This window comes from Sciurus vulgaris, assembly GCF_902686455.1.
Source record: "Sciurus vulgaris genome assembly, chromosome: 17".
Classification (NCBI taxonomy): domain Eukaryota; kingdom Metazoa; phylum Chordata; class Mammalia; order Rodentia; family Sciuridae; genus Sciurus; species Sciurus vulgaris.
Window position 1 is genome coordinate 27,721,875 of NC_136478.1, and position 26,127 is coordinate 27,748,001.

General features: G+C 51.3%; 1 protein-coding gene across 16 annotated transcripts in view; it reads right to left on the bottom strand.

Moving 5' to 3' along the window:
• Window positions 1–12,492: 12,492 nt before the first annotated feature.
• The window catches only part of SLC12A3 (solute carrier family 12 member 3), a 33,309-nt gene continuing 19,674 nt past the window's right edge, over window positions 12,493–26,127 (bottom strand). For 5 of the 16 annotated variants that reach the window (XM_079118343.1, XM_079118344.1, XM_079118337.1 and 2 more), the window contains 7 exons: window positions 25,763–25,864; window positions 24,377–24,488; window positions 21,532–21,618; window positions 20,770–20,905; window positions 18,994–19,061; window positions 17,802–17,836; window positions 15,284–16,035 (listed from right to left, as the gene is read on the bottom strand). In XM_079118343.1, the coding sequence (XP_078974469.1) occupies window positions 15,617–16,035; window positions 17,802–17,836; window positions 18,994–19,061; window positions 20,770–20,905; window positions 21,532–21,618; window positions 24,377–24,488; window positions 25,763–25,864 (959 nt within the window). In that variant the 3' untranslated portion in view covers window positions 15,284–15,616. The other 11 variants (XM_079118347.1, XM_079118346.1, XR_013760356.1 and 8 more) reach the window with 10 other exon arrangements.

Here is a 26,127-nt window from a genome sequence, read left to right on the forward strand (position 1 = left end):
TCCCTCCCTCTGTAGGAAAAAAGACTTGAAAAACAAAAGTGGCATTGCCCTGGTCCCGTCCTTGTCCGATGCTGGAACGTGCTGTCCCGGTGCTGTTTTTCCAGGTGTGTCAGGAGCCCATCCAAGGCAGGAGGAGCCTGTTCTGGTTGAGGGGCAGGGGTTGGTTCGACTGCCATAAGGAAGTAGCACAAACCTAGTGGCTTAAGCAACAGAAATCGATTGTCTCACAGTTCTGGAAGTTGCAAGTCTGAGATCGAGGTTTTGGCAGGGTTGGTTCCTTCAGAGAACTGTGAGGGAGAATCTGTTCCCAGCTACCTCCTAGCTTCTGGTGGTTGGCTGGCAATCCTTGGCATTCCTTAGCTTGTAAGTATATTACTGCTTCCTGTTCACATGGCAGTCTGTGTGTGTGGCTTCACATCATCTTTGCAGTATACACATCTGTCTCTGTGTCCACGGTGTCCCCTTTTATAAGGACACCAGTCATATGGGATTAGAGCCCAACCTAATGACCTCATCTTCACTTGACCATCTACAAAGACTGTTTGCAGATACCATTACATTCATAGGTACTGGAACTTAGTACTTCAACATCTATTTGAAAGACACAACTCATCCCACAACTTTTGGGAGTTTGCTGGCAATTGGCCAGCAGTATATCACAGAAAATGAGGTCTTTCTCAGCTATCCTTATATTAAGAAGGGAAGTTGAGAACTTCGGAGATAAATTGTCCCTCTTCTCAACCTTGTCCGATTGCTTTTCCTCTGCTGAGGGCAGCTCTGTCCCCTTTCATCAAGGTCGTCTTCAAGGGCGAGGGACCTGTGCAGTTGGTCCGTAGGCCCTGTGCTTGGTTTAATGCCCTGCAGTTCTCAACTTAAAATTCTTAACACATTTTTTAACAGAAGCTCTGCATTTTCATTTTACACGGAGTTCTGAAGATGATGTAGCTTTTCATACATCAGGATGAGGGAAAATGACTGCCTATGATCTGGTAGTCTTGCTACTAGCTAGAAGTTAGCCAATGGGGCAAGACAAACAGAGGCTTTTGGGGAGGCAGCCAGGCAGGGGAGAAGGACTTCTTTGCCAAAGTAAGACTGCCAATAGTATGCTTTCCTCTGCCCTGTTGTGACAAAGCTCAGGGATGCTAAGGCAGGTCATCCATTTCTGCTCAGTAGTAGTAGCTGCTGTTGTTTTTCCTAGGGAAAAGGCCATCCATTTGTTTCCCTCTTGGGTTATCTCTCAAAGAGATAGCTAGATATGACTTTGGTGATTCTGCTTATAGTACATTTAGAAAAATATTAAATTCAAGCCAACAAATGTGCCAGGAATAGAAAGATAAAAACAGCATGACCCTGTTCTCCATGACCCTACAAATCTAGTGGGGCAATAAGAAAAATACAGAAACAAAAGAAAATCCAAAAGTCTCAAACACTTCTAAGGGACTTATGATCACACTGAACCAAGAACTGGTGAAGAAGTTAGAGAAAAGTCCATGAAAGAAATGAAATTTAACCCAGGTGTGGTGTGCATTTATAATCCAGCAATTTGAAGACTGAGACAGGAGGATCTCAAGTTCAAGACTAACCTAGGCAACTTAGCCAGATCCTGTCTCAAAAACAGAAGAAAAGAAAATTTAGGGCTATCTCAGTGACAGAGCACCCCTAGGTTCAACTCCAAGTAACACACACACACATACACAAACCCCCCGCCCCCAGGGTCAAATCCCATAATACTGAACACACAAACCCAGTTAGTGCACTAAAAGGAATGGACTCAAGAGAAAGAAAAAACACATCAAAGACTTCCACTAGAATGTTCACAGCAGCTTGTTTCATAATAGTAACCAACCCTGGGGATAGTGCAAGTGTCTATCAACAGGAAACTAGATAAATTATAATGTTTCTGTACAGTGGAATACACTTAGTAATAAAAAGGAACAAACCACAGACACAAGTAACAATGTGAATGAACCTGAAAACCATGTTGAACAAAAGAACTGGGCAAAATGAGCACGGCCAGTCCTTTGCATCCACAGCTTTCAATATACATGGATTTGACCAACTTCAGATGGAAAATATTTTTAAAATGTTGCATCTGTACTGAACAGCTACAAACCATTTTCCTTGTTCATACAGTTATAACATCTATTTACATAGCATTACATTGTATAAGGTATTCTAAGTAATCCAGAGGTGATTTAAAGTATTCAGGAGGATATGCATATGTGCTATGCAAATACTATGTCATTTTATAGAAGCCCTGGAGCATTTGAAGATTTTGGTATGGAGGGAGGTCCTGGAACACATTCCCTGTGGGTACCAAGAGACAACTGTATATATTATATCATTCCATTTACATGACACTCTAAGAGCAAGCAAAAATATTCTTGGGTGACAGAAAACAGTGGTTGACTGGGGATGGGCTTGGCTGGGGCATGGGGATGGTGTGCTGAAGCTGGCTTATCCTGGTTCATTGCTGACTCACTGTGAGCCTCTCTGCCCAACTCTGCCTTCAGTGACATCACCCTGACAGTTCCAGATGACCAGGATGGGAATATTTATACCAGGGGAGATAAAAGACATTAAAAATCAGAACATTTGCCCCAGGGAGCCAGTGTTAAGTTTTTACCAACTGCCACTGGACATGAAGGAAATTTCTGGGGTGATGAAAAAATGTTCTCTGTCTTGGAGATAGCTGGGGTAACATCAGCATCAGCATGGTCAAAAGTGATCAAATTGTACACTTAGAATTCTTGCATTTTACTGCATTTATATGCTGCTTCCATTAAAGAATGTAATAAAGAAAAAAAAAAAAAAAAAAAAAAGGACAGATGGTGTGTACCATTTCAAGCTCATCAAACAAGCTCTGATTAACCCAACTGGGTACTAGCTCAAGGGCTGGGTTTGGGAGCCACTAGTGAAGCGTGACAAGTACAGGGTATGTTTTTAGATCGTAGTAATAAGGTTAATGTCAGTGAGAGGTCAGACTGGAAAGGAGTTTTGGGATCAGCTCAGAAAGACTGAAGTTTGGGCCTTGCTTGGTAAGCAATAGAGGGTGGGGATAGAAGAAGGGACAGGGATCCAAGTCATTAAAGAAGGGGAGAGACTTGGGGCCAGCAGGCCTGAGGAGGTCATCCAAGAGGAAAGGTGGATCAGCACCGCGATGGACCAAACAGGAAAAGTAGAAGAAATGGGGATAAACGCCCTCCCAGAAGTAAAGCAGAGGGAAGGAGGCCTGTCATGGAGACTGGCTCGTGAATAGAAATCAAAGCTAGCGGCACAGAGGGCTCGCCAGTGCCACACACAGCTTCAAGGACCTTGCATGGCTTCATCCAGTCCCCACAGCCACTTCATGGGCTGGAAATGCTGTTACCATTTCCACCTTACATCTGGGGAAACTGAGGCACCAAGTATTTAAGTAAGTCCTACAGGAGCTGGTAACATTTTTGAAATTGGTATTTAACTAATACTGAGGTGTCATTTACATAATCTGGAGGGTAGGGTTTAAAAAGTTCTGGAGGTGTGTTCGCCTGTGTAACCCAGGCCTCTGTCACCATATGGAACGTTCCCAGCCCCTAAAACTTCCCGAGTGCCCCTTCGCCGTCACCTCCTTGGCCTCCACCACTCCTGCCTCACTGATCGGCTTCCTGCCATTTCAGTCGATCCTGTGTAAATGAAATCACAGAGCATATATTCTTTTGTGGCTCTCCAAGATAGACATTCCCGCAGACCAGGAAAACAAAGACTGTGAGTGGCAGGGAGATCTGTGTTCTTACACAGGATTTCTGAAAATGTGGGCATGGAAGCGCTGGCTGGGAAGACTTGGTTAACTTGCTTGTTCTAGCGCTGTGGCCGTGCTGTCTCACGTTCTGAGAAGGGGAGAGGGACCAAGGAGCCAAAGGCCTGTCTTATTTTAAGTCAGGCCTTGAGGATCTCGAAGGAGCCTTTCCAAAATCACAGCAGATTGAAGGTCCTCAACCTTGCCCGTTTTTACTTAAAACAAACTGGTATCTTAGGCCCAGCTGAACTTCTGCATTTTGTTTTTGGAACTCTTGTTTTTATCTGGTTTCTAGAGATCCCCTAAATAATTTAAATGTCAAGCCAGAAACTTTGCCTTTTATGGCCAGTTCTGAAGTCCTAGTGTGGCCACGCACAGAGGCCATCTTCGTTAGCCCCGGAAGTGGACCTCCTTCCTGTACTCGGGAAATCCATCCCACTGCAACTCTCCAGCCCACGCTGAGCCAGAAGCAGCTTTCTTTCCTTACCAGAAGTAGCTCTGGAGGCAAACACTGCTTATCAATTGTGGCCAGTGGTAGGGAAGTGTTTTAGACTATAAGGAGGGGGAATCTGGCACTGAGGTTCTGTGACATCTTTGAGGACCTGTGACCCTCACTTCCCTGTTAGTTCATGATCCAACTACTTGTCTCTTAACAATGCGTTTTACATACATTTTTTTTCAATCACAGGAAATCAAAACTGAATTGTTTTTTGAAAACCTCAGCATGTATCTCAAATAGGAGACCCCAAGGGGCGTGGCTGGTCAGGATTGACAATTGGTGCTAAGCTACACATGCGGAATAAAGGGGCTGACAGTTTATTGCAAAATGCACTTTTAAACTTGGTTCTCACAAGGTTTTAAAACGTACTCGGGGTTCTCTAGTGTGTCAAACACAGACCTAAGCTATGACCCAGCAATTCTACTCCTTGGTATATGTCCAAAGATTGGAAAACAGGAGTTTAAACAAAAATTTGTGTATGAATATGCATTGCAGCATTATATACAACAGTCCCCAAGGCGGAAACAACCCAAACATCCATCAGCTGATGATGGTCAAACACAGTATGATGCATCCACACGATGCAATGTCAGCTAGCTGGGGTCAGAACGAAGGACGGATACGCACAAAACAGGTCCAGCCTCGAAAACAGTGTGTCAGGTGAAAGTCAGACTGTATGCCGTATCTTCTATATGAAATCTCCAGAACAGGCAGATCCGGAGAGACGGAGAGCAGATTAATGGTTGCTAGGGAGCCATTTGGGGAACAATTGATTAATGGATCTGGGATTTCCTTGCGGGTCAATAAAAATATTTGGAGTTACATAGTGGCAATTTGTTGCACAAACATTGCGATTGTGCTAAATCCACCAGATTGTACACCTCAAAGTAGTTAAAATGGTGACTATTATGTTATGTCATTTACCACAATTGAAAAAACAAAGTCAGGCATGGTTGCACACGCCTGTAATCCCAGTGACTGGGAGGCTGAGGCATGAGGGTTGCAAGTTCAAGGCCAGCCTCAGCAACTTAGCAAAACCCTAAGCAATTTAGACCCTGTCTCAAAATTTAAAATAAATAAAAAGAACTGAGAAGGTGGCTCAACAGTATAGTGCCCCTGGGTTCAACCCCCAGATCCAAAAACAAACAACAACAACAACAAAACCCAACTATTTAGGTGGTTCTGTTCTGTTGAATGTTATGTCCAAGACTTTCCTCCAATGGAGGGAGGGAACCCCCATAAACTAACCACTACCACACAACAAAAATCCTTACCAATTTCCCACAAAAGGAACTTAGGCTGTAGGTGGGCGGGTTTCCCTGATTAAATAGTCTCTAGAGGAAAAGCCTGGCTCTGTCTGGGTTTCTGTGTATCCAGCCGAGGTTTATGGCTCCCTGGTGCTGCTTAGGTTTGACTTCGGAGCAATTAAGAATCAGGTGTCCTCCTGGCCAGCACTGAGGGCAGGGTCATAGCTGAGCACTGAGGCCCCAGGTAACCTTAGAAACCCACATTCTTTTTCTCCCATAACAGCCTCCCACCCTGTCCAGCCCTTACTGAGCATTCTGTTGTTTTGTTTTGTTTTGTTACCAGGGATTAAACTCAGGGGCACTTAACCACTGAACTACATCCCCAGAACCCCCATTTTTAGGAGGCAGGGTCTTGCTAAGTTGTGAGTATTCTGGTTGCAATCCAACATTTTACTAAAGAGGAAAATTTTTTCTTTTTGAATTTCATGTATATTTTCTAGTACAGCCTTTTCGGTACCTGGAGTGGAATTTTGATTGTGTTAGTTTCTTCCCACACCCCCTCCACTTCCAGCAAAACTCCCACCCTGGCTGGGGTGTAGCTCTGGGGTGTAGCACGTGCTTAACCCGCGTGATGCTCTGGGTTCAGCCCCATGAAGAAACAAAAACAAAACCACCTTCCCCAAACTGCTTTCAGACCAGACCTGGCAATTCCGCAGAGGTGCTGGAGACCACAGAAAGAGCTTGCAGCAATCTTCTTGCTAAAATGGTGGGATTTTTCAGTCTCTTCCACGAGTTTATTTCTGCTTGCTCAGTCTCCCCATTCTACCCTGCTCTTTCCCTCCTGTCCTTCTCAGCCCAAGCACACCCCTCCAATCATTCCTCCAGCTCTCTGATCTCTGACCTGGTCAGGTCAGCCCTTGCCTGCCAGGCGTCAGTCGTCCTGGTCGTAGAAATTAACCCCTGGGTCTAGCTCTTTGTGAAAAGAATTCACAGCCTCCTCCCCTGTATCTTGCCCCACTACCCCAAACCTCCTCACCTCAGCCAATCCCACCTTTCTCCAGGAAAGGACCCCTGAACATCACCCCATTCAAGGAGGCTCCACACCCACCCCACTCCCCTCTGGTGCCTGGAGACTGATGTCGTCGACAGCTCGCAGCGGTCTCTGAACCCAGACCTACTCAGCAGCTCTGGAAACTGGCCCCCAGGCCTCGTTCCACTCCCGCCCCTCTTCACGACTCCAGCGTCCCACTCGCTCACCCTTGCTCCCACAATGCTCAGCTCCCCCGACCTTCCTCTCGTCTGCTTCTGTTCCCACTCCTATGTGTAGAATCCATCCGTTTGTCCTTCCTTCATTCACTGCCTAAACATTTATCGAGTGCCTACCTTGTGCTGCATACTAGGGCTTAAAGGTGACCCTGGTTTGCTCACCAGCAGAGCTGACCTGCAGCCACCTGCCAATCCAGTGGTTAAGAGATTGCGATGCCCCTGTGCTCCAAGGACCATCCAGCTGCCTGCCCACCAGGGACCTTCAGGCCTCCCTACTGTCCACTCACTAAAAGGCCCAACCCAGTTGCCGCCTTTGAGGAGCTCATAGTCAGATGGGTAGTCAGATGGTGATCCTCCTAGAGGTTGATAGTGTTCAAAAATGGTCGCCCCCTCCAGAACGTCAGACTCAAATGCACGCACACCGGCCACTGGTCCTTTATTCTCCGTCCTGCTCTTTCCCAAACCCAGGGCGCAACCCAGCCCTTCAGCTCTGCTTCCTGCCCCGCCATCTGCTTGGAGCTCATGGGGGCCACGTCCAGGTTTGTGTCCCCGTCCTTCCCTTGTGCCTTGCCCTTCCATTTCTCTCGCTTGGCTGGCTCCACTGTTGGAGAACATGTCACCCTCTCTCTCCACATTTGCTCTCTGACCTGGTGCTCAGGAGCCCTCCAGACGTCCCCGAGGGGTTTTCAGCCATGTGCCACCGACGGCACCTGTGCTTTTCCTGCCTACATCTTTGCTTCGCTCGGCCTCCTCCCTCCTCTGTGTTCTCTTCCTTGCATCTTAAATCTCCCCCATCCGACCTATAAGTCCTCTCTGGTCTCTATTAACTCATCCCCACCCCATGACAGGGACAGTATTGACTGATGGGTAAGGATTCCTAGGTTCCTCCTGACTTTCCCAGCATCCTTTGCAGCACCACGAGGTGCAGCCATAGCACTGCCTGGCTCGCGTGGGCTTTGAGAGGAGGTGTTTCACTTCTGGGCCGACTGTTTAAAAGCCAGAGCATGCCCCTCTAGCTCTCCTTTCCCTTTTTCCAGGAGCTGGAAGCTGCTGGCTGAGGGGGTCGCCTTGTAAAATGGAAGTAGTTTTGCTCACTTAGTCTTGACATGGAGGGCCCTGAAGAGCGGCTGACCATCGTAGGAATATTTGTAAAAGAGAAACAGATCTTTGTCCTGCAAGTCACTAACCCTCAGAGGGTCATTTGTTACTGCAGCACAGCCTAACTTCATCGAGACCAACAGGGCCCCGTGAAGACCACAGACAAAGCACCTGCCCTTGACAACAGAGACCCCCTCCAGGTCCCCCTTCTCCCTACCTCTCTTCATTGCTGGTTTAAGCTCGAAGCCTGCGAGCAAGCTTTCTGCTTTCCTCTCCTCTCCACACCTCTGTCCCTCACCGCCTGGCCCCGGACACACTATTTTACCAAATTATTCCCTGCCAGGTCCCAGGGATGCCCAGAACCCCAAACTCAGCAGCGCGTGCTGTGGCTTCAGCTCTTTGCAGCTACACGGGGCCTGCTCCGTCCTCTCCGCCCTTCTCTGGCACCCTCTTGCTATTCGAGTTTTCCTCCTGCCGCTTGGGGCTCTGAGGCTTCTCTGATGGCTGCCTCTCCTTCCCACTGCCCCTTAACCAGAGCCCTCCCGAAGCCTCGCTCGGCTCTCCATCCTTTGTGCATCCTCACTCCGGCGGCCCTAAGCGTGGCTTCAGTGCTCCTGACGTGCGTGTGACCCTCACATCAGGCATGGTCACTGCTCTCGCAGGGCTTCAGGCTGGCGATGGCATGCCCCAGCTCCAGGACCACGACTCTGACCACCTCCAGGGACGCGCCTTTAACCCTCCACGCCCAGGCCTACTTTCCCTCTCCCCGCCGCATGAGGCGGCAACCCTGCCCCCGCTGTTACATGGTTCCTTTATTCTCATAACTGCCCAGGCTCAACTTCTGGGGCCCTGGTCTCCGTCCATGCATCTATCTGGGCGGTTCCCAGCTCTGGAAGATTCTGTTTCTTCTGATTCTCCTCTCTACCCATCTCCCCACCTCTCTATTCCATCCACCTCCCTTGGAGTGCTGAGTCTCCTTGCAGGACCTTTAGAACTCTGCACAGCCTCTTCCCGGGGCCTCCTGCCTTTTCTCTTTCCCCTTCCTCCATCCCCTGTCAGCCTGCTTCCCGAGGCTTGGCTCTGCCCTTCACGTTTAGTAGCTGACACCTCTGGATTTCCTGGGAGCCTGGGAGCCCAGGCTTGTCCATAGGACTGCCTCGGTCTTGCTCTCCCTGGCTGAAGAACTGGCTGGAGTCTGGTCCCCCTCCTGCCGAGGGCTGTCCTTATGCTGGCCCTGCCTCAAGTCATTCCTTCCACCTGGAATGCTTCTCCCAATCCCAGCCCTCATTTCTGTCTCTCTGTTGAATCTTACTAATCTTCAAAATCTCTTATTTTATTTTATATTTTTTATCTTTTTCAAACCCCAGGAATTGAACCCAAGGATGCTTAACCAATGAGCCACATCCCCAGCCTTTTTTCTATTTATTTAGAGACAGGGTCTCACTAAGTTGCTTAGAGTCTTGCTAAATTGCTGAGGCTGGTCTCAAACTTGTGATCCTCCTGCCTCAGCCTCCTGAGCCAGTGATTACAGTCGTGTGCCACTTCACCTGGTTCTTTGAAACCTCTCTTAAATACCATTTTCTAAGTACAGACCTTCCAAATCTCCCTGACTGGGGGTTGGCTCCCTCTCCAGCAGCCTGCCAGTGCTGTATTTGTGACTCTAAGGAGTCTTACTAGTCCTGCCTCGCCACTCTTTCATCCCTGAGACATTCTGCTCTCTGACCTCAGCCAGGTGGCTCTTCTCGGGTATTTTTAGACACGGCATGTCTTCTGGTTGCCTCTCAGGAAGCAGCTACTTGGGTGGTGCTCACACTTTCAGTCCTAGGATTAAACTCTCCCGAGTGGGGAATCACCCATGAAGCCATGTCTGGGCTTTCCTGGCCGCGTGTCTGTGAACGTTCTAGAGATCCGCAGCATTTCTCTCCTTTCTGACAACCTGGGCTGTACACAGTCACAAGTGAAACCTGGCTGTTTTGCATGTGTCTGGGGCCCTCTCAGCCAGGTGGTTCTTCTGGAACATTCCAGCTGGTCTCCTTCCTGTTGAAACGCCCTCCTCTTTCCCTTGCCCACACTAGAAAGGCCAGGCAGGTGTCTAAAAGGGAATTCAGTACAAACTGGGACTCTCTATGTGCTAAGGAGGCCCACAGCTTTCTGCCCAGGGAAGGGGGACTCAGCAAGCCCTCTGGGTGGGAAATGGGCCACAGTGTGGTCACCTCAAAGTCACAGGAGGTCTGGGTGGGGGCCGAAGGAGGACACCACAGCCGAGGCTGAACCGCCAAGGGGAGATTGGGAGCTAACCATCTGGGCAGTGGGTGCAAGGGAGAGAAGCTAAAGCCCCTGCCTCAGGGGCTGGGTGGCTGTGGGCTGGGCAGGGCCTGGGCTCTGAGGACCCGTCTCTGTGGGTCAGGTTTTCCACACACAGCAAAAGGAAGGCTTCGGGGCTGACACTTCCCCCATCAGAACTCAATAGTGTGAAGCGTTTTGTCATCCGAAGGCAGGGAGGGAGAACGCAGTCTGGACGGAAATCTCCTACAGCATGGTTGCCCATTGGCCCAACCACACTCTGGAGCACCTTGGAGATCCCCTGCTGCAGGAGGAGGGGAGCTAGGAGGGGACTGAAGAGTGTGGACCCCTTTCCCCACCCCATGCCCGTTCCCGGCTACATCCGCAATTTTGCTCAACACTGCCTGGACCAAAGCACCATCAGACAGGCCAACTGGCTAGCAACACCTGTTCCCATCCAATTCTCTTACTGCATAGACCAAGGCCCAGAGAGGTCAAGGGATGTATCTGAGGTAACACAGCCATTTTGGAACAAGACAGAAACTCAAATGCAATTCTCCATGGCCTTTCTACCCAACCTCTCTACCTCTCTTTTTGAGATAAGACCCCAAATGCCTGGAGACTTCCATAAAGGCTGAGGAAAACAGATTCCCATGAGCTTGAAAATGCATGTATGAGACACAAAGGGAAAATAAATGGCCACTGTAAATATACATGTAGAAATCTGGCAACGTGACCTATAGAACCAGGAGAGAAGTTCAGTTCAGTGTCGAAGAAGCAAGAGTTAATTTTTTCAAAACGCTCAGCAGAGTTGAAAAAACAGTGTGTTCCAAAACAAGTAAGTTCTGTTGACTGAGCAAACATATTTTTATTCATTTCATTGTTCTGGGCCTCACTTGTAAAAAGACTTTTTTTTTTTTTTTTTTTTTCAAACAGCTATTCTCATTGCTAAAAATTTACTGCTTCCAACATAGTGAAGAAAGTTGTTGTAGATGCCCAAAGCCAAAGTATTCTCTGTCCTTGGACCAGAGACTCCCTGAGGTCTGAAGAGAGGCCCATTTGCCAGGGAACTGTTCTCCATGTGGCTCCAGAAAGCAAGTGTCCCCTGACAGAGCCCTGGCCTTACCCAGAGCTGGGGTTGGGCCAGGGGCCTGCTGCAAGCTCAAAGCCAGGTCCCTGGGGAGTTCAGCCAGTCCTCTGTCCAGCTTGGCAAGACAGAGGCAGCTCAAGGACAGCCCGGGCTCAGCAGCTGCAGGGAGCCCGGCCTTGGCTTTGTAGCAGGGAAGTCAGAAATGCTGAAAGGGCTGCTGCGGATTCCAACCCCAAGAAGGAGGCAGCCTCTGTGGCTCAGTAGCCTTGGAGCGACCTCAAAAGACTAGACAAAACACCAAGATGCCCCAGCCCTTCAGCCACCCTGGTGGCCCTGGAAGAAGGCCAGCCAGCCACGCCACCGAGGTGGTTAGGGTTAGTTGCCCCCCGCTGGCCCTCGGTGGGTGTCAGCGCACGGTCCACTCTGGTACCCTAGCTTTGTGGGTGCCAGGGCTCCAGGGTTCAGTCCGCGCTGATGGGAAAGCCCTTCTGTGAACCAGCCTCCACCTCCACCTCCGCCTCCTGCCTCCCTCCTGCCTGGCTCTTCTTCCATCTCTTCCCCTCCGGGGTTTGATCTGCCCCTTCCTTTCCGACCCTTTGCCCCTCACACCCCTCCCTGCTCCCCCCAGATGCCTCCCTCCTCTGTCCTCCCGGCTCCCCACGCCTGCAGACCCCTCAGCTGTCCCTGGGTTCCAGGCTCTTCCCCTTGCCAGCACCCCGGCCTCGCAGGTCCGGTTGGGCCCCATCCCTTCCCTGCACCATGAGCAAGCAGGTGGAAGGGAGGCCCAGCAGTGGCCCTTCCCCAGCCAGCCAGGCTCCCCATGCAGGAGCAAGCTCAGGGCCCGGAGGAGGGTCTAGCCTGTTTTTCAAATCGTGGGTCACTAAAAACCATTTTAGTGGATCACAACCAATATTGAAAAGAGAAGGACAGAACAGAAAATATCGGAGGCCATCGCCCACAGTAAGAAGCGCTGCTTTTGCAGTTCTGCTGTTTGGGTCGGTTCTGTGTGCGTTCTAAGTCTCGGTGTCAGACTTCAGAGGGAGAGGTGGCTGAGGACATCTGCATATTGTGCAGGCCCTGTCTCGCTCAGAGCTCCCAGAGGTCCTACGGGTGGGCTCCCACGCTCCTGACTGTTGGGAGGCAGGAGGTTCCCAAGGAAGGTGCCTGGAGACCCCCAGATGCACACCCAGCATGCTGACTCAATTTGCATACCAATCAAAGACAGAAATCTTGATTAATGATCATGGAGATCAAAGGAGAAATTTTAAAGAGACTCTTCCAAGGAATTTTCCCCCCAACCCCATCCGCTACTTCTCCGGTCCATAAAAAGGAGGCTCCAAGGACGTGTCCGGTGGACGTGAGGTCCAGCCAAAGTTTGGGAATCCACCATCTTCTGCAGTCAGATCATCAGATGCTATGACTCGACGCGAGGCGGGGCCCCAGACGGAGCTGGCCGAGTTCCAGCTTGTCCCGCACACCTGCGGCTGGGGCACGGAAGGCCAAGTGTGGAGTCACTGGCAGTAGAAGGTGAGCACATTTTCCTGGTTTCCTCGGATCAGGACGACGGGAGGCCTGAGGTCCTGGGACAGGGTCTCCAGCCAGGCCATGTACAGCGAGCTGGGACACTTCCCCTTCCTTCCGATGGGCAAGGTGCTGCAAGGCAGGAAGAGGGGACAGGAGGGGAGTCACCCAGGGTCTTCCCCACAGCCCAGCCCGCCGTCTGCTTCTGAACAACTCTGTTTATCCCTCCCTTGGGAGTCCCTTCTTCTCACCCACCCTGAGAAAGACCTCCCTGGCTACCCTTCAGGGCATTACTGAAAATGTACCTTCAGTCATGAGGCATTTCTAAACAAAGCCCCTGTGACCTGGTCCCCACCAAACCCCACAACTCGCCTCCTCCCATCCTCAGCCTCGCTCAAGCCTCTTTAGTCACAGAGGCTTTCTCTCCTTCCCCAAATAAGTGCCGAGTGTGTTCCTGCCTCAGGGCCTTTGCAGATGACCACCAGGAAGGCAGTGCCCCCAACTCTTCACCGGGCCTGCTCCTTGAACTCCTCAGCTCTCCGCTTAAGTGCATCTCCTCTGGTCATCCTCTCCTACGGAGGCCGCCCATGCCTCTTCACCCTCTCGCTCTCTTTTACTGCCTTCATAGACCTTTGCAATCTCAAAAGCATACATGGATGTATTTATCTGTGGTCCGTCTTCCCCTCTGGAATGTGTGCTGGCCTGCAGGCAGGCTGCGGCTGTCCTGTTCCCAGCCCCTTCCCCGGGCTAGAACGTGCTCTGATGCCCTCTGGCTCGGCGTGCATTTGAGGGAGAGGTCCCACCCATCGGCCACTCGCATCAGCCAGGCTCGCTTTTGGCCGTGCTTGCCTGTGGCCACCCAGCGTGTTGGGTTCGCAGGATGGGCAGTGTCCTCGCCCTGCCCCCACCCCGCGTCAGCCTGGGAGCGGATTCCGCCACTGCCTCTGGAGCCCTGCGTCTGAGCCGCGTAGAGCTGTGAAATACCAGATGCCCCTGGAACGCAGTTCACTCATGTTTTCATGGCTATTTCAGGAAGTGACTTTTCTTCCATCTTGGGAATTCCAAAAATGCTTCAGGATGGCCACAACAGCTGGCTGCACGGCTCCTGGAGGAGCCCCAGCTGGCGCCACGTGTGGCTGGGGCAGTCCTTAGGTGGGACTGCCCTTGCAGGTGTCTGCATTCCCTGACGTCCATCCACAGCCACCATTTCATCAACCTGGACACAGGGGACAGCATGGCCTCCTCGCTGGGGAAGCGGCAGGCAGGCTCTGGCCTCAGAGAAGCTGCCTGAGTCATGGCTTTGCCTGTTCGTCAGCCACGTGGCTTTGGCAAAGTGCCTGACTTCCCTTGAGCCTCAGTTTTCTCTTCCCCAAAGAACCCAGGTCCCACCCTCCAGGACAAGCACCCACAGGGTGGGGAGCCACACCTGGCACAGTGGAAGTACCCCGTCTTGTCAGCAGCTGCTGTCCCCGCTCATGATTCACCGGCAGAAGATGACTGACCATTGGTGACAGAGCAGGGACTCAGCCAGGGCCTTGGGATGGTCCCAGTCAGCTGGTTGTGCTCACCACAACCCCCACGCCCCGCTGAGCAGGCTGAGGGGGCAGCCTCCTCGTATTCACGATTCCTCACCAAAGCCTCACTCGGACCACACCACCCTCCACTGAAAAGCAAGGTCCCGAGGACTGGGGAGGTGGTGGGAACGAGGGCATCTCATTAAGCTACGGCCGTCCTCATTGGACTCTCCAGGAAAAAGACACAGGAGAATAGTAAAGCCAGACTCTCCAGATTTAACAGATGTGCCCCAAGCTGAAGAGAGGCAGTTCCAGAAACACCACATTGTTTTCCGGGAACAATTCACAAACTTCAAAGCCCATGAGGGAACCGGTCCCTGCACGATGAGGGACAGGGAACACCAATGACTCCTAGGTTCCTTTCAGGCTTCAGAACGAGGTTCCCTCCCCTAGAGGACCTGTCCACCTGTTCAAGGGACAGATGCCGTCCGGGCTCGGGCTACTAATCTTCAGACAAAGCCGCTCCACCACAAAGGAGCTTTGTGTTCCAGATTGCATCTCTTGGAGCTCACCTGGATGCCAAAGTCTTGCCCTGCTAGGGACCTGGGGACAGGTACACGGATTCCCTGCCCATGAGGCCCCCAGAAAGTTGCCTAAGCCCTGAGGCGGCTCCTCCTCTCTGAAATGAGTTCAAGGAGGTTGATTCAAACACAGTTTAGGACATTAGTAAAACCCGAGGCCTTGGGTATCACAGAGGCTGGCTTCATGAAATGCACTGTCGATTATCATTATCTGACTTGGAGGAGGTCATTATGTAAGAAAGAGGTATCTGGTCCCAACAGGAACACGTTGTTGGGATAGTGAAAGGCTGTCTGGCGTTTGACCAGGCTGCTTTGTTAGCTCTGCAAGCACAACCGAGCTCAAAGACCAATGTGTGTTGGCGGGGTGGGGCGGGCGGGGGTGTTAACTGGATAAACTGCTGATTAGTAGAAGCTGACAATCAAGGGCTGCCGGAAACAGGCTGTACAAAATTGCTACCAGCATGCTCTCCAAAATGTCAGTAATGTGATTTTTCCAATGTCATTGCACTGAGGCTTGAGAGTTTTTTTTTTTTTTTTTTTTTTTTTTTTATGATCTTCACAATTCCAGGGGAAGCCAGGCTTGGTGGTACACACCTGTAATCCCAGCAATCTGGGAGGCTAAGACAGGAGGATTACAAGTTCAAGCCCAGTCTCAGCAATTTAGCAAGGTCCTAAGCAATTTAGTGAGATCCTATTGCAAATTTTTAAAAGTGGGGGCGGTGGGGGCTGTTAGGGATGTGGCTCAATGGTCAAGTTCCTCTGGATTCAATCCCCAGTACAAAAAAAAAAAAAAAAAAAAAAAAAAAAAATCCAACAACAACAGAATTTCTGGGGAGTGCAGGGTCCTGGGCTCCATCCCAGATCCTGATTTGTAGGACTGAGGAATTTGCATTTTCTGCAGTTGCCCTGCAGTTCCGGTGAAGTTGACCTCTGACTGCACTCTGAGAAACCCCGGGCCTGCCTCCAACTTGGAGATCAGTAGCACAGATGCAGCTGTCTGTTCTCCCTGTGGAGAAGGCTCAAGAGCTGGGGGCCCCTTCAGGCAACAACTGCTGCTGAGTCGCGGGCAGTGGGGGTACAGCTCCCTTCTCCAAGGCGCCTGGACACATCGCCATTTTGTATCAGCTAATCCCATGAGGAGTGGGCTTTTCCTATGCAGTCCTGAGGTGCAGGGGGGAGAGGAAAGGAGAGGTGCCAGCCTGGGTCACCTCTCATGATGAAATTTCTCATCTTACAGCCCTGGACTCACAGCGTGTTAGCATGAAAGAGAATCTTGGAAATACTTGAGTATAACTCTTCTTTGGATCATTAGGGGAAGACACTGAGGCTGGAGAGAAATGGGGCCACTTACCCACAGCCACACAGTGAGCTCGTAGCAGAGATGAAATACAGCCCTGCTCCTCTGAAAAGAGGAGGCTCTGCAAAGCTGTGGTTTGCACACCCGTGCACAAGGAAGGGCACACACGCCCACCCAAGGAAACGTCTGGCAGCCGTCAGAAGGATGAAGCTGCTGTCTTGCCTTCTGACCCCGTCCACACCTTGAGTCAACTCTGCCCTGGGAACAGTTTCTGCTAGGCCAAAGGCCTGAGATAAACACAGTCCCTTTCCTTATCACCGTTCCCAGAGCAAGGAAACGTGGAGCACTTTCTTCCTAGAAAATCATCACCTCTCTAAACTCTCCAGGACCGACTCTTTGGGGCAGAATCTGTTTCTTGAGCACACAACCTGTGTGGTCACATGGGGTCTGGGCTCAGGAAGGTTTGCATTGATTAGGGTCCTGCTTCCATCACCTGGACATGCCTTAAGTGGCCCAGAAAAGTGCCACAAGTGAGAGGTCAACTCAGAAGATCCTGCCGCAAGTGGTCACCAGAACTGAGTGCGGGGCGCTCCCCTCTGGGCAGGGCCAGGCAGCTGTGATAACATCTGGGGGGACAGGGTGCTGAGGCCCAGGGAAGGACGCAAGGGCCCAGTATAGACTTCTATGCTCTCCGCTAATCTGCCCCAACGGTGACTTCCATACTACATAGGGTATTAGGAGTTCTCCAGGTCCCACTGGCCGGGCACATATGAAGTGACTGGGAGGGACCAAAGTTAGCAAGTCCTAACAGTTTGCTATGGCCTGAATACAGGTGCCCCCGCAAAACTCCATGTTGAAATCCTTACCACCTGGGCTATGGTGTTAGGTATTAGGTTTTAGGAGGCAGGACCTTTGTGGGGTGAGTAGGTCACCAGTGGAGCCCTCCTGAGGGGAACCAGTGCTCTTACAAAAAAGGCCCCGGGAAGCTCCCTGGATCCTGCCACCATGAGATGACACAGTAAGAAGGCGCCATCTATGAACCAGGAAGCTGGCCCTTCCCAGGCTCTGAATGTGCTGGGACCTTGACCTTGTGCTTCCCAGTGTCCAGAACCATAAGAAATAAGTTTCTGTTGTTTATAAGCCACTTGGTGTGTGGTATTTTGTTTTAGCAGCCTGAATGGACTAAGATGTGATTCCTAAACACTAATTGAGTTTGTTCATTCTTTTTTTCTTCTGTTTTTGTTTTAAGAGATCAGGTCTTGCTACATTGCTGGCCTTGAACTCCTGGGCTCAAGCAATCCTCCTGCCTCAGCCTCCCAGGTAGCTAGGGCTGCAGGTGCACACCACTGTACCTGGGATATCGAAGGGTGGGTGTGGGTCATGGCCCAGAGCCTCAGATCCCCTCTACATGAGCACACACTCCAAGCACAGTGTGTGGGGCTAGCTTTGGGGGCCTTCTCTATGGAGAAAAAGAGTCTTCATGGGCACTTTCTGCTCATGATATCATGACTGCTCTCCAAGGCAGCCCGTACCTTGCAGATTTATGGGAATATTCAAACACGTGAATGTTGAAATATTTGCCCTAAAGTCAAATGCCCACACCATCCATCTACAACAGCTATCAGCCTACCATCACTGTGTTCCACCTCTGCCTCCTCCTTCCCACCACCATGAGATTTTTTTAGGAAAAAAAAAGAGAGAGAGAGAGAGACCTTATTAGCCAGGTGTGGTGGTGCGCACCTGTAATCCCAGTGACTCAGGAGGCTGAGGCAGGAGGATTGCAAGTTCAAGGTTAGCCTGAGCCACTCAGTGAGACCCTGTCTCAAAATAAAAAAGGGCTGGGATCGTAGCTCAGTGGCAGAGCATTTATCTAGCACGTGTGAGGCACTGGGTTCGATCCTCAGCACTGCATAAAAATAATAAATAAATAAATAAATAAATAAAATAAAGGTATTGTGTAAAAAAAAAAAAGATTTAACTTTAAAAATAAATAATAAAAAGACTAGCTCAGTGGGAGGATGCTCCTGGGTTCAATTCCCAGTACTGTGGGGGTGGGGGGGAGTCCATACATCCTATGTGAGAATATAAGAGACATTGCTTTGAAAAGGAGGCCTGCATCTCAGCATGCTGATGAAGGGCCATCCATTTTCATTTTGTATTATGAGGCCTGCAAATTATGTAGTTGATTCCGGCTTCCAGGTAGGAACAAACAGGTTCTGCAGGCTTCTAGGCCTTCCTGCAGAATTTCCAAGTGGTTGTCCCCAGGGAATAAAAGAAAGTCAACCCCCCCTCATCCTCTGAGCTGCAGGCTCAGAGTGGTTGGCTGTCTGCAGTGTTCCTCTTGGTCTCAGATCAGCCCGAGCCACACTGAGCCTCTATCACCTTCCACTTGCTCAGCCCGGGCTGACACCCAGCAGGGACAGCTTGGAACTGGATGTAGATCCAATAGGGACAGTGGGGGCTGGGGTAGGCCTCTGTTTCTGCTGCCCAGACTTGGCACCAACATCAGGAGAGGTTTAACTGATGGCCAAAGAGGACTAGGCAATTCCCACAAAAAAAGAATAGATCAGCTTCTGGAATGAGCTGGATCCCCCTTTTGCCAAACCTGGTTTGGCAGGAAAAGGCAACAAAGCAAACCCAACAGGGAGAGGCAGTCAGCAGCTCCTCGGACACCTGAGGGCCCAGATCTCTGCCAGCTGACACTCAGGAGAGGCCAGCCACGTGCTGAGACTCCGCCCACTTCCTGATCCTCTCCCACCACGCCTGCCCGCTGACAGGCTCCTCCCACCGAAGGCTCCTCCCACCAGTCAGGCTCCACTTACATGACAACCAGAGCAGCCTCTCGGGAGTACTCCAGCAGAATCTCATTCAGTCTCACCTGCCGGAGGGACTGGGGCGAGGGAAAGCCAGGCAGTCACTTCCCGCATCCTTGAGAGCAGTGGTCCCCCTGCCAAGTCCAGCTGACACCCTGACTGAGTCCTCCTAAATGACTACAGACTCTCCTGCCCCAGAAGGGGACCCTCAGAGCAATGGAGCACCAAGTTCACCTGCTCCCAGAAGCCACCGGCGTTTTTCCTTGCCTGACCATGACCAGCAGGAGAGGGAGCCCTTGGCTGGGTTCAAGACTCAGCACTGACCTTTCACAGCGGAGAGAGCCTGCGTGAGTCACGAGGCCTCCCTGATAAGAAAATGTCCTGGGAGTGGGGATGAGGAGAGGGTCATGTGAGGGTCATGTGAGATAACCACGAGAAACCCCAGGCAGAGGGCCTGATACTTGGAAGAGACTCCACATTCAAGACGAGGAAACTCAGAGCAGGGAGGGGTCCTCCCTGTGACAAATTATGGGGGAACTTCCTGTGGACATTACACTTTATCCAGAATTTTCCAAAGTGCCAACTGGCTGCATAAGCCCTGGGGTCAGGGGCTTCTCCAGAGTGTGTGGGGCCTGTCTTTACATTGTTTAGAAGGGACTGATGCTCAAGAGAAGGGGCAGGTATCAGATATTGAAAATGGAAAAAACCCAACTTGGTGAGACCTGAGAAAAGGGAGTGAGGAAGCAAGACATTCATTGGTAGCTTTCCCAGTGCATTCTTTCCCAATGACAGAACAGTCCCAGAAAGGAAGCCAAAGCATTGATCCTTCCCCAAATAAATCCTCTCCCGTGACAGGACAATGGGACCCTGAAGGGAAGGAGATAAACGCTGACCCCAGGCCCTCCATTCTTCTCCAAGTAAAAAAACTGCCCAGTAAAAACAAATTTCAAATTCTCACAAATCTGTTTCCTGAGTGCCCAAACTGATACACTCACTAGACCACTCCTCAAAGTAACCTCTAGAAACCCAGTCCCTTTCTGTGTTCAGTGGCTCATTTTCCACCAGGAAAGTGGGTCAACCATCGCCACTTCATCCTACATCCCCTTCCTGTGTGGAACTTCGTTTCTGTCCTGCCCAGTCTTTTTGTGCTAACAAAGGGGTCACCCCATCTTAGAGAACAGAAAACTGAGGGTGGTGAGTTAGTCACATCCGGGATTCTCGGCCTCTCACTATGTGCATTTCAGGTGGACAGGTTTTTTTTTTTTTTTTTTTTTTTTTGGTACTCGGGATTGAACTCAGGGATGCTCCACCATGAGCCACACCCTCAGCCCTATTTTGTATTTTATTTAGAGACAGGGTCTCACTGAGTTGCTTAGCACCTTGCTTTTCGCTGAGGCTGGCTTTGAACTCACCATCCTCCTGCCTCAGCCTCCTGAGCCGCTGGGATTACAGGCATATGCCAGTGTGCCCAGCTTGGATGGACAATTTTTTGTTGTGGGAACCAGACTGTGCACTGTAGGGTGTTTAGCAGTGTCCCTAATCTCTATTCCCTGCCACTGCCGGGGGCATTAATGGCAGAAGGATCAGGCTCTCGTGCCAAGGACAGCACTGAGTTCACAGCCGGTCACCCCTCAGCCCAAGCATTGTGGCTTGAGGGTACCACAGAGGCTGGAGTCAAGGGCAGCTGGGCTCAGGAAGCTCTGATCCAAGGGACACATGGCCTGAGCTGGTGGCATGCCTTGGGCCCCACCCCCACCCAGCACAGCCCTTCCCTCTCTTTCACACCTTGATTCTGTTCTTGTTAATCTCTTCATCGGAGATCTTCCACGGGCAGTCCCGCCTCATCTCAGCCACAGTGGCCTCGTCCTTGAAGCCATCATTCAGGCGGAAGGGAGCAATCATGTCCTCAAACCGCTTGATGCTGGAGAGAAAGCAGGAGAGGCCAGTGAGATGGCCCCATCTCCAGAGAAACCAGGTTCCTGGAGGGAGCTGGAGGTAGTGCACAGGGACACAGGGTGGAAGCCAAAGATGCTGCCCTTTACGTGGAAGCGGCTTCCATGTGGAATTCAGCTCTGACACTTATACCTGGCATTCCGCCAGACTTCTCCGAGCCGTCCACAGTGATGGACCTGGATTCTACCTGCCCCCGCCCCTCCACTTGGCACGCGGTCACTGGGCACAGTCTGTGTCTGGCTCACAACAGCCTATGGGTCAGACTATGCCCCCCTCCTGGGACCCTGCCCTGCTGCAATAAGAGGCAAATAAATATAAAGAGGAGGATTTGTAAATGTCTACACGGAATCCTGGGACGGAGACTAACGGGCAGGGAAGGCCTTGCCAGGGCCTGATGCGTCTGTCCTGGACCCAGCTATGCAGCCGGGGGGTGGGTTGAATGCAAGTGGACGAGCAAAGATCCCCGGATATGGTGCTTGGCCTGAGTGAGCAGCAGCCGAAGAGCCAGTGGGGTGGCACGGGCGCGGGAGGCAGCGGGTCTGCAGGTCACACAGCTGGCCTTTCTGCCTGGATCCCCCGACCCTGAGAACTCACTGCTCAGCCCGTGGCTTCTGATTGATGTCAGGGAGGATGTGAACTTCATGGAATCCCAGTCGGAACTTGCTCAACAGGGAAATGATCCTGGGGACAGAGGCAGATTTTTTAAAATGTATTCATTTCTTCAACTTGTATTAAGCACCTACTGTTTAGATTTGTGAGCAAAAGAGACCCCACTCTGCCTGATGGCATTGACATTCTGACAGAGGAGTAGGGACCAACGATAAGGATTACCAACAAAGCAGGTCAGCTCATGACAAGTGACATGGAAAAGCCTGACCAGAATTGCCCAAGCATCTGGTGGCCACCTCTGTGTTAGTGCCTTTCAAACGTTAAGGTGTCTACACCTCTGCTGAGACCTGGTGACGGTGGTTCTGATTCAGCTGGTCTGGCTGGGGCCTGGGGTTCTGCAATTCTAACCAGCTCCCAGGGGACACAAGGTTTCCTGGCCTCCAGGAATAGGAAGGTTGGAAACGAGAAATTAAAAAGTGCCAGACGCAACAAAAGAACTGGGCAGCGAAGAAGGAGGGGCAGGCCACAGGCATGGATTTTGGATCTAACAGGAGAGGAGAAGCCAGTGTGGTGTGCAGCAGTCAGGGAAGATGGCGCGGGGCGGGTAGCCATCTGGCTGGGCGGCGCATTGTGGGGAAGAACGCTAAAGGGCCACGGGTGTCAAGCGGGGGAATGTCCTTTTTTTTTTTTTTTGCTGTACTGGGGATCAAGTCCAGAGCCTGCAGTCACTGGGCGAGAGCTATACTGCTGAGATACATCCCAGCCCAAGAGTCCATCTTGGAACCACCCAAGAAACCTTCAGACCTTCAGTCACAGTTCCCCTGGTAGGACAGGTCTTGGTAAGGCAGCACATGGTTCCAATGTGCCCCCTTCATTAGGGCCCGCTGTACACACTGGAGGGGAGCAATGGCATAGGGCAGGGACAGTGAAGAGCCAGCTGGGATAGCTTGGCGCATGCCAGGAGACTGGGATGGGAAGACCGGCCTGAATGACCAGCTGTACCCAGCAGTCAAGCGACTGCTGGTTCTTGAACTTGGGGGAGTAGAGTAAGATTTTGAAAGCAGAGCTGGGCAGATCCATCTTGGTGTGTGGCAGTGGTTGGGGCCAGCAGGCCTGGGCAGCACCTGGGCAGGAGGCAGCATAGGCCTGCTCTGGGGTCACCCTGAGAGCAGGTCATGTGGCCCATGAAGAGACAGTTGGGTGGCATAGGACTGTTCCTAACCTCTGTGCAAAGGACAGGCCGCACCACAGCCTCGAGCTTGACCAGCTGCACTGAACTCCTCCTGCCCAGAACCTGGACAGGAAGCTGAGGCCATGACACAGCCTCCTTGGCCTCTGCGCTTTCTAGAGACCCCAGAGGCCCAGAGCTACTGTTCCCAAGCAATGCTGTCCTCAGTCTCGTAGAGAAGGGACTTTGGGTGGCAAAGTCCTCAGCAGGGCGAGAACAGAGAGATGGGACTGCTGGGGTGAGCAGAGGAAGAGATCATGGCACAACCCACGCACAGGGCAAGGGCAGCGGCCAGGACTCCCCGCTTGTCCTGACCGTGGTGTCACCGCCAGGACAGCTGCAAAGGACACTAGAGGCCCCCGTGCGAGGGTCTGTTAACTATGATGGGGCGAACCGCAGATGCCATCCCACAACCTTGGACCTCCCTCGACCTTGCTGTAAAGCGTCAGTTGCCTGATTCCACCTGCCTGCAGCTGCTGCCTGCGGGCCACCTGCTCACGATCCACTTGCTTGTCGTTTACAGAGCAACATGTGTTCTGAATGAGTGCCATGATTTGAATATGGTTTGTCCCCTGAGCTCAAGTTGAAAATTTATTCCCCAGCAAGAGGTATTAGGAGGGTGGAACTTAATCTGACTGTGGCGTTTGCAGGGAGGAGGTGAATTTGGGAGGTGATTAGGACTGAATTAGAAGCTGAATCCCTGACTGAATCCTGTCGCTTTATATGAAGAGGGAGAGAGACCAGAAGCACACACTCCCTTGTGCCCTCCCTGCCTCTTGCTATGTGATGCCCTGTGCCATCTTGAGACTCTGCCCAATAAGAAGGCTATCACCAGATATAACCCCTAGACCTGCATCTCCAGGAGCATGAGCCAAAATAAACCTCTTTTCTCTATAAAGTAGATGGCCTCAAGTATTTCAATATAGTAATGAAAACCAACCAATACACTTAGGTACATTTCGTATTTAAACAGAAATTAGCCTGTCGTGGCAGAAAGAGGTGATAATTAAAATCCATGTAAATAAACCAATGCCACTAAATTCTGGTCAACCCTGTGAGCCCAGGCCCACTCCTCTTGCTTAGACAGGGAGCTCAGCATGACTACTGAGGGGAAGGACAAACCAACACTAAACAAAGACCTTTTCCCACCAAATCAGCCACAGCATTGAAGGGGAGTTAAAAATCACTTCTCATCAAAAGAATCAGTGGTATGGTGTTGCCCTATCTCCTGACCACTCAGGGCGTCTCTCTCGTCTCTGAGCCTGTGTCCTGCACTCTGGGGACGTTGCCCTGAAGGATTCTAACTCCTGTTTCCTTTCTCAGGAGGAAGGGGACTTCATTTCACATAGGCTTCTCCTTGAGCAGTTTGTGATTTTAAATCTCAACATTCCTTCTCCATCATAGCAAAGATAGGGTGTTGGTATCTGGTTAAAGGTGGACAAGAAGTCCTAACAATTCCTGAAATGGAGAGAAGCCTCTCCTGACCAGAGCCCCAATCACCATCCCTGTGGCCTGGAGAGACCCTGCCTGAGCTTTGGGACAATTCCAAGGCCCACGTGAGGGTGGTGGGGGAGGACAGGGGAGGTGGGGGCTCCAACTTACGCCTTCCTTTCCTGGTCCATCCTGTTGACCTGGCCCCCAACGAACACCCGGATCTTGCATTTGCTCCACCTCTTCTTGCGGCGAAGGAGATAGGGGATGAGGAGGGTGAGGCCTGGCAAGGAGGGTCCCCAGAAACCAAGAGGAAAATTCTCAGGGGACAGCTCCTGGTGGGTTTCTGTCCCATTGTGCCACCATGGGCAGACCCCTTCCCGTCTCTGGACCTCAGCTTGCCTGCCTGCCTAAGAACTCACCAGACTAAACCCCAGTGGCCATGGTACCCAGTGCCTATTTGGTCAGTGGTGTTTTTATTTTTATTTTTAAATTTTTATCGTATTTATTTATTTATTTTGGTGTTTTCAAATAAACAAGCTGGCACTGGATAATGGGGGGATTGCATATGGAGATCTATATTGATGGCATTTCCAGAAAATTGAACATTTGACCAATGGGTCAGAGCCCTCATCCTCCCTGTCATCCAAGTAAGGCCAAGGACCAGTCCCCGTGTTTCAAGGCCTCGTCCTCCATTCCCTGGTCTCCTCGTTTGTAGAAGAGATTGTGTCAGGTTAGAGAACTGGGCCAGACATAGGTTGGTAGTGCTCAGCCTGAATTATCTGTCATTAATAGAATATACAGTCCGCTCCGGTCTGCAGGGGTTTGTGTCCAGGACCCCCTTCATGCTGAGTCCACCTGTGCTCAAGTCCCATATATGAAAGGGCATAGTACCTGCATCACCTACCCACATCTTACTGTATACTTTAAATTGTCTCTAGAATACCAGCTCTATTGTAAATCTGCGTAAATAGTAGTTGTACTTCACTGGTTCGAAATAATGGTGAGAAAAAAGTCTGTCCCAGTTCTGAATATTTTTGGCCTGTGCTGGGTTGTAAGTATGGATGTGGGAACCTGGAATACTGAAGCTTGGTTGTACTCTTTTGAAGCAGGGATATTTTCTCTCCAGCTATGACTCTGTCAAAGGTGGGAAATATAAAGACAAGAATCTTGTTTTAAGGAAAACAGGAGAGGTGTGTTTCTGTGAAGAGCCTTCCTATCACTCTCCTGTGCACTGTCCCATGTCCCCGACTCTGGCAGTGGCTGGGACGCCAGGGACTATGCAGTGAGAAGGTTCTTCTCTTGTCGACCTCAGCTCACCTCCCCACTTCACAGCTGAAAAGGCAGGAGGCCAGGGACAGGGGCCCAGTTGGGCTCCCTGGCCAAGCCCATCCGTTACTAAACCTAGTCTGGGGACCCTGCCCACTTTGCTGGACTCCAGGTCCAAGCAGAGGCCTTAAGGAGAGCCCGCCAGGAAGGACAGGCCAAGAGATTGCAGGGACAGGGAGAGAGGACAGTCCCAGGGCATGGGGGAGCCAGTATCTGGGGAGTCCTGACCTCCATCATCAAAGAGCCAGTATATGTCCACGGTCTTCTTGCCCTGCTCCGACTGGAAGACGGTGCTGGCCTGCTCTTCCCGCACCAGGGCCTCAGGGTCCACTGCAGGAGAGGAGGGCTGGGTCAGAGCAGGCCAGCCTGCCTGGAGACAGCTCGCTGCCCGGTAAGGTGGGCCTGCCATTCACCCCAGGATGTGGCCGCAGCAGCAGACCCATCTGGGCAGGCCTGGCCAGAGCCCAGCTCATTCTCTCCTGGTGCCAAGACTCAGATTCTCAGGCATGTGGCCCTGGACACACAGGCTGACACATGCCCCTCCCTGGTTCCCAGCTTCTCTCTCCCCAGGTTCTGGTGGGCACTTAGGGGCC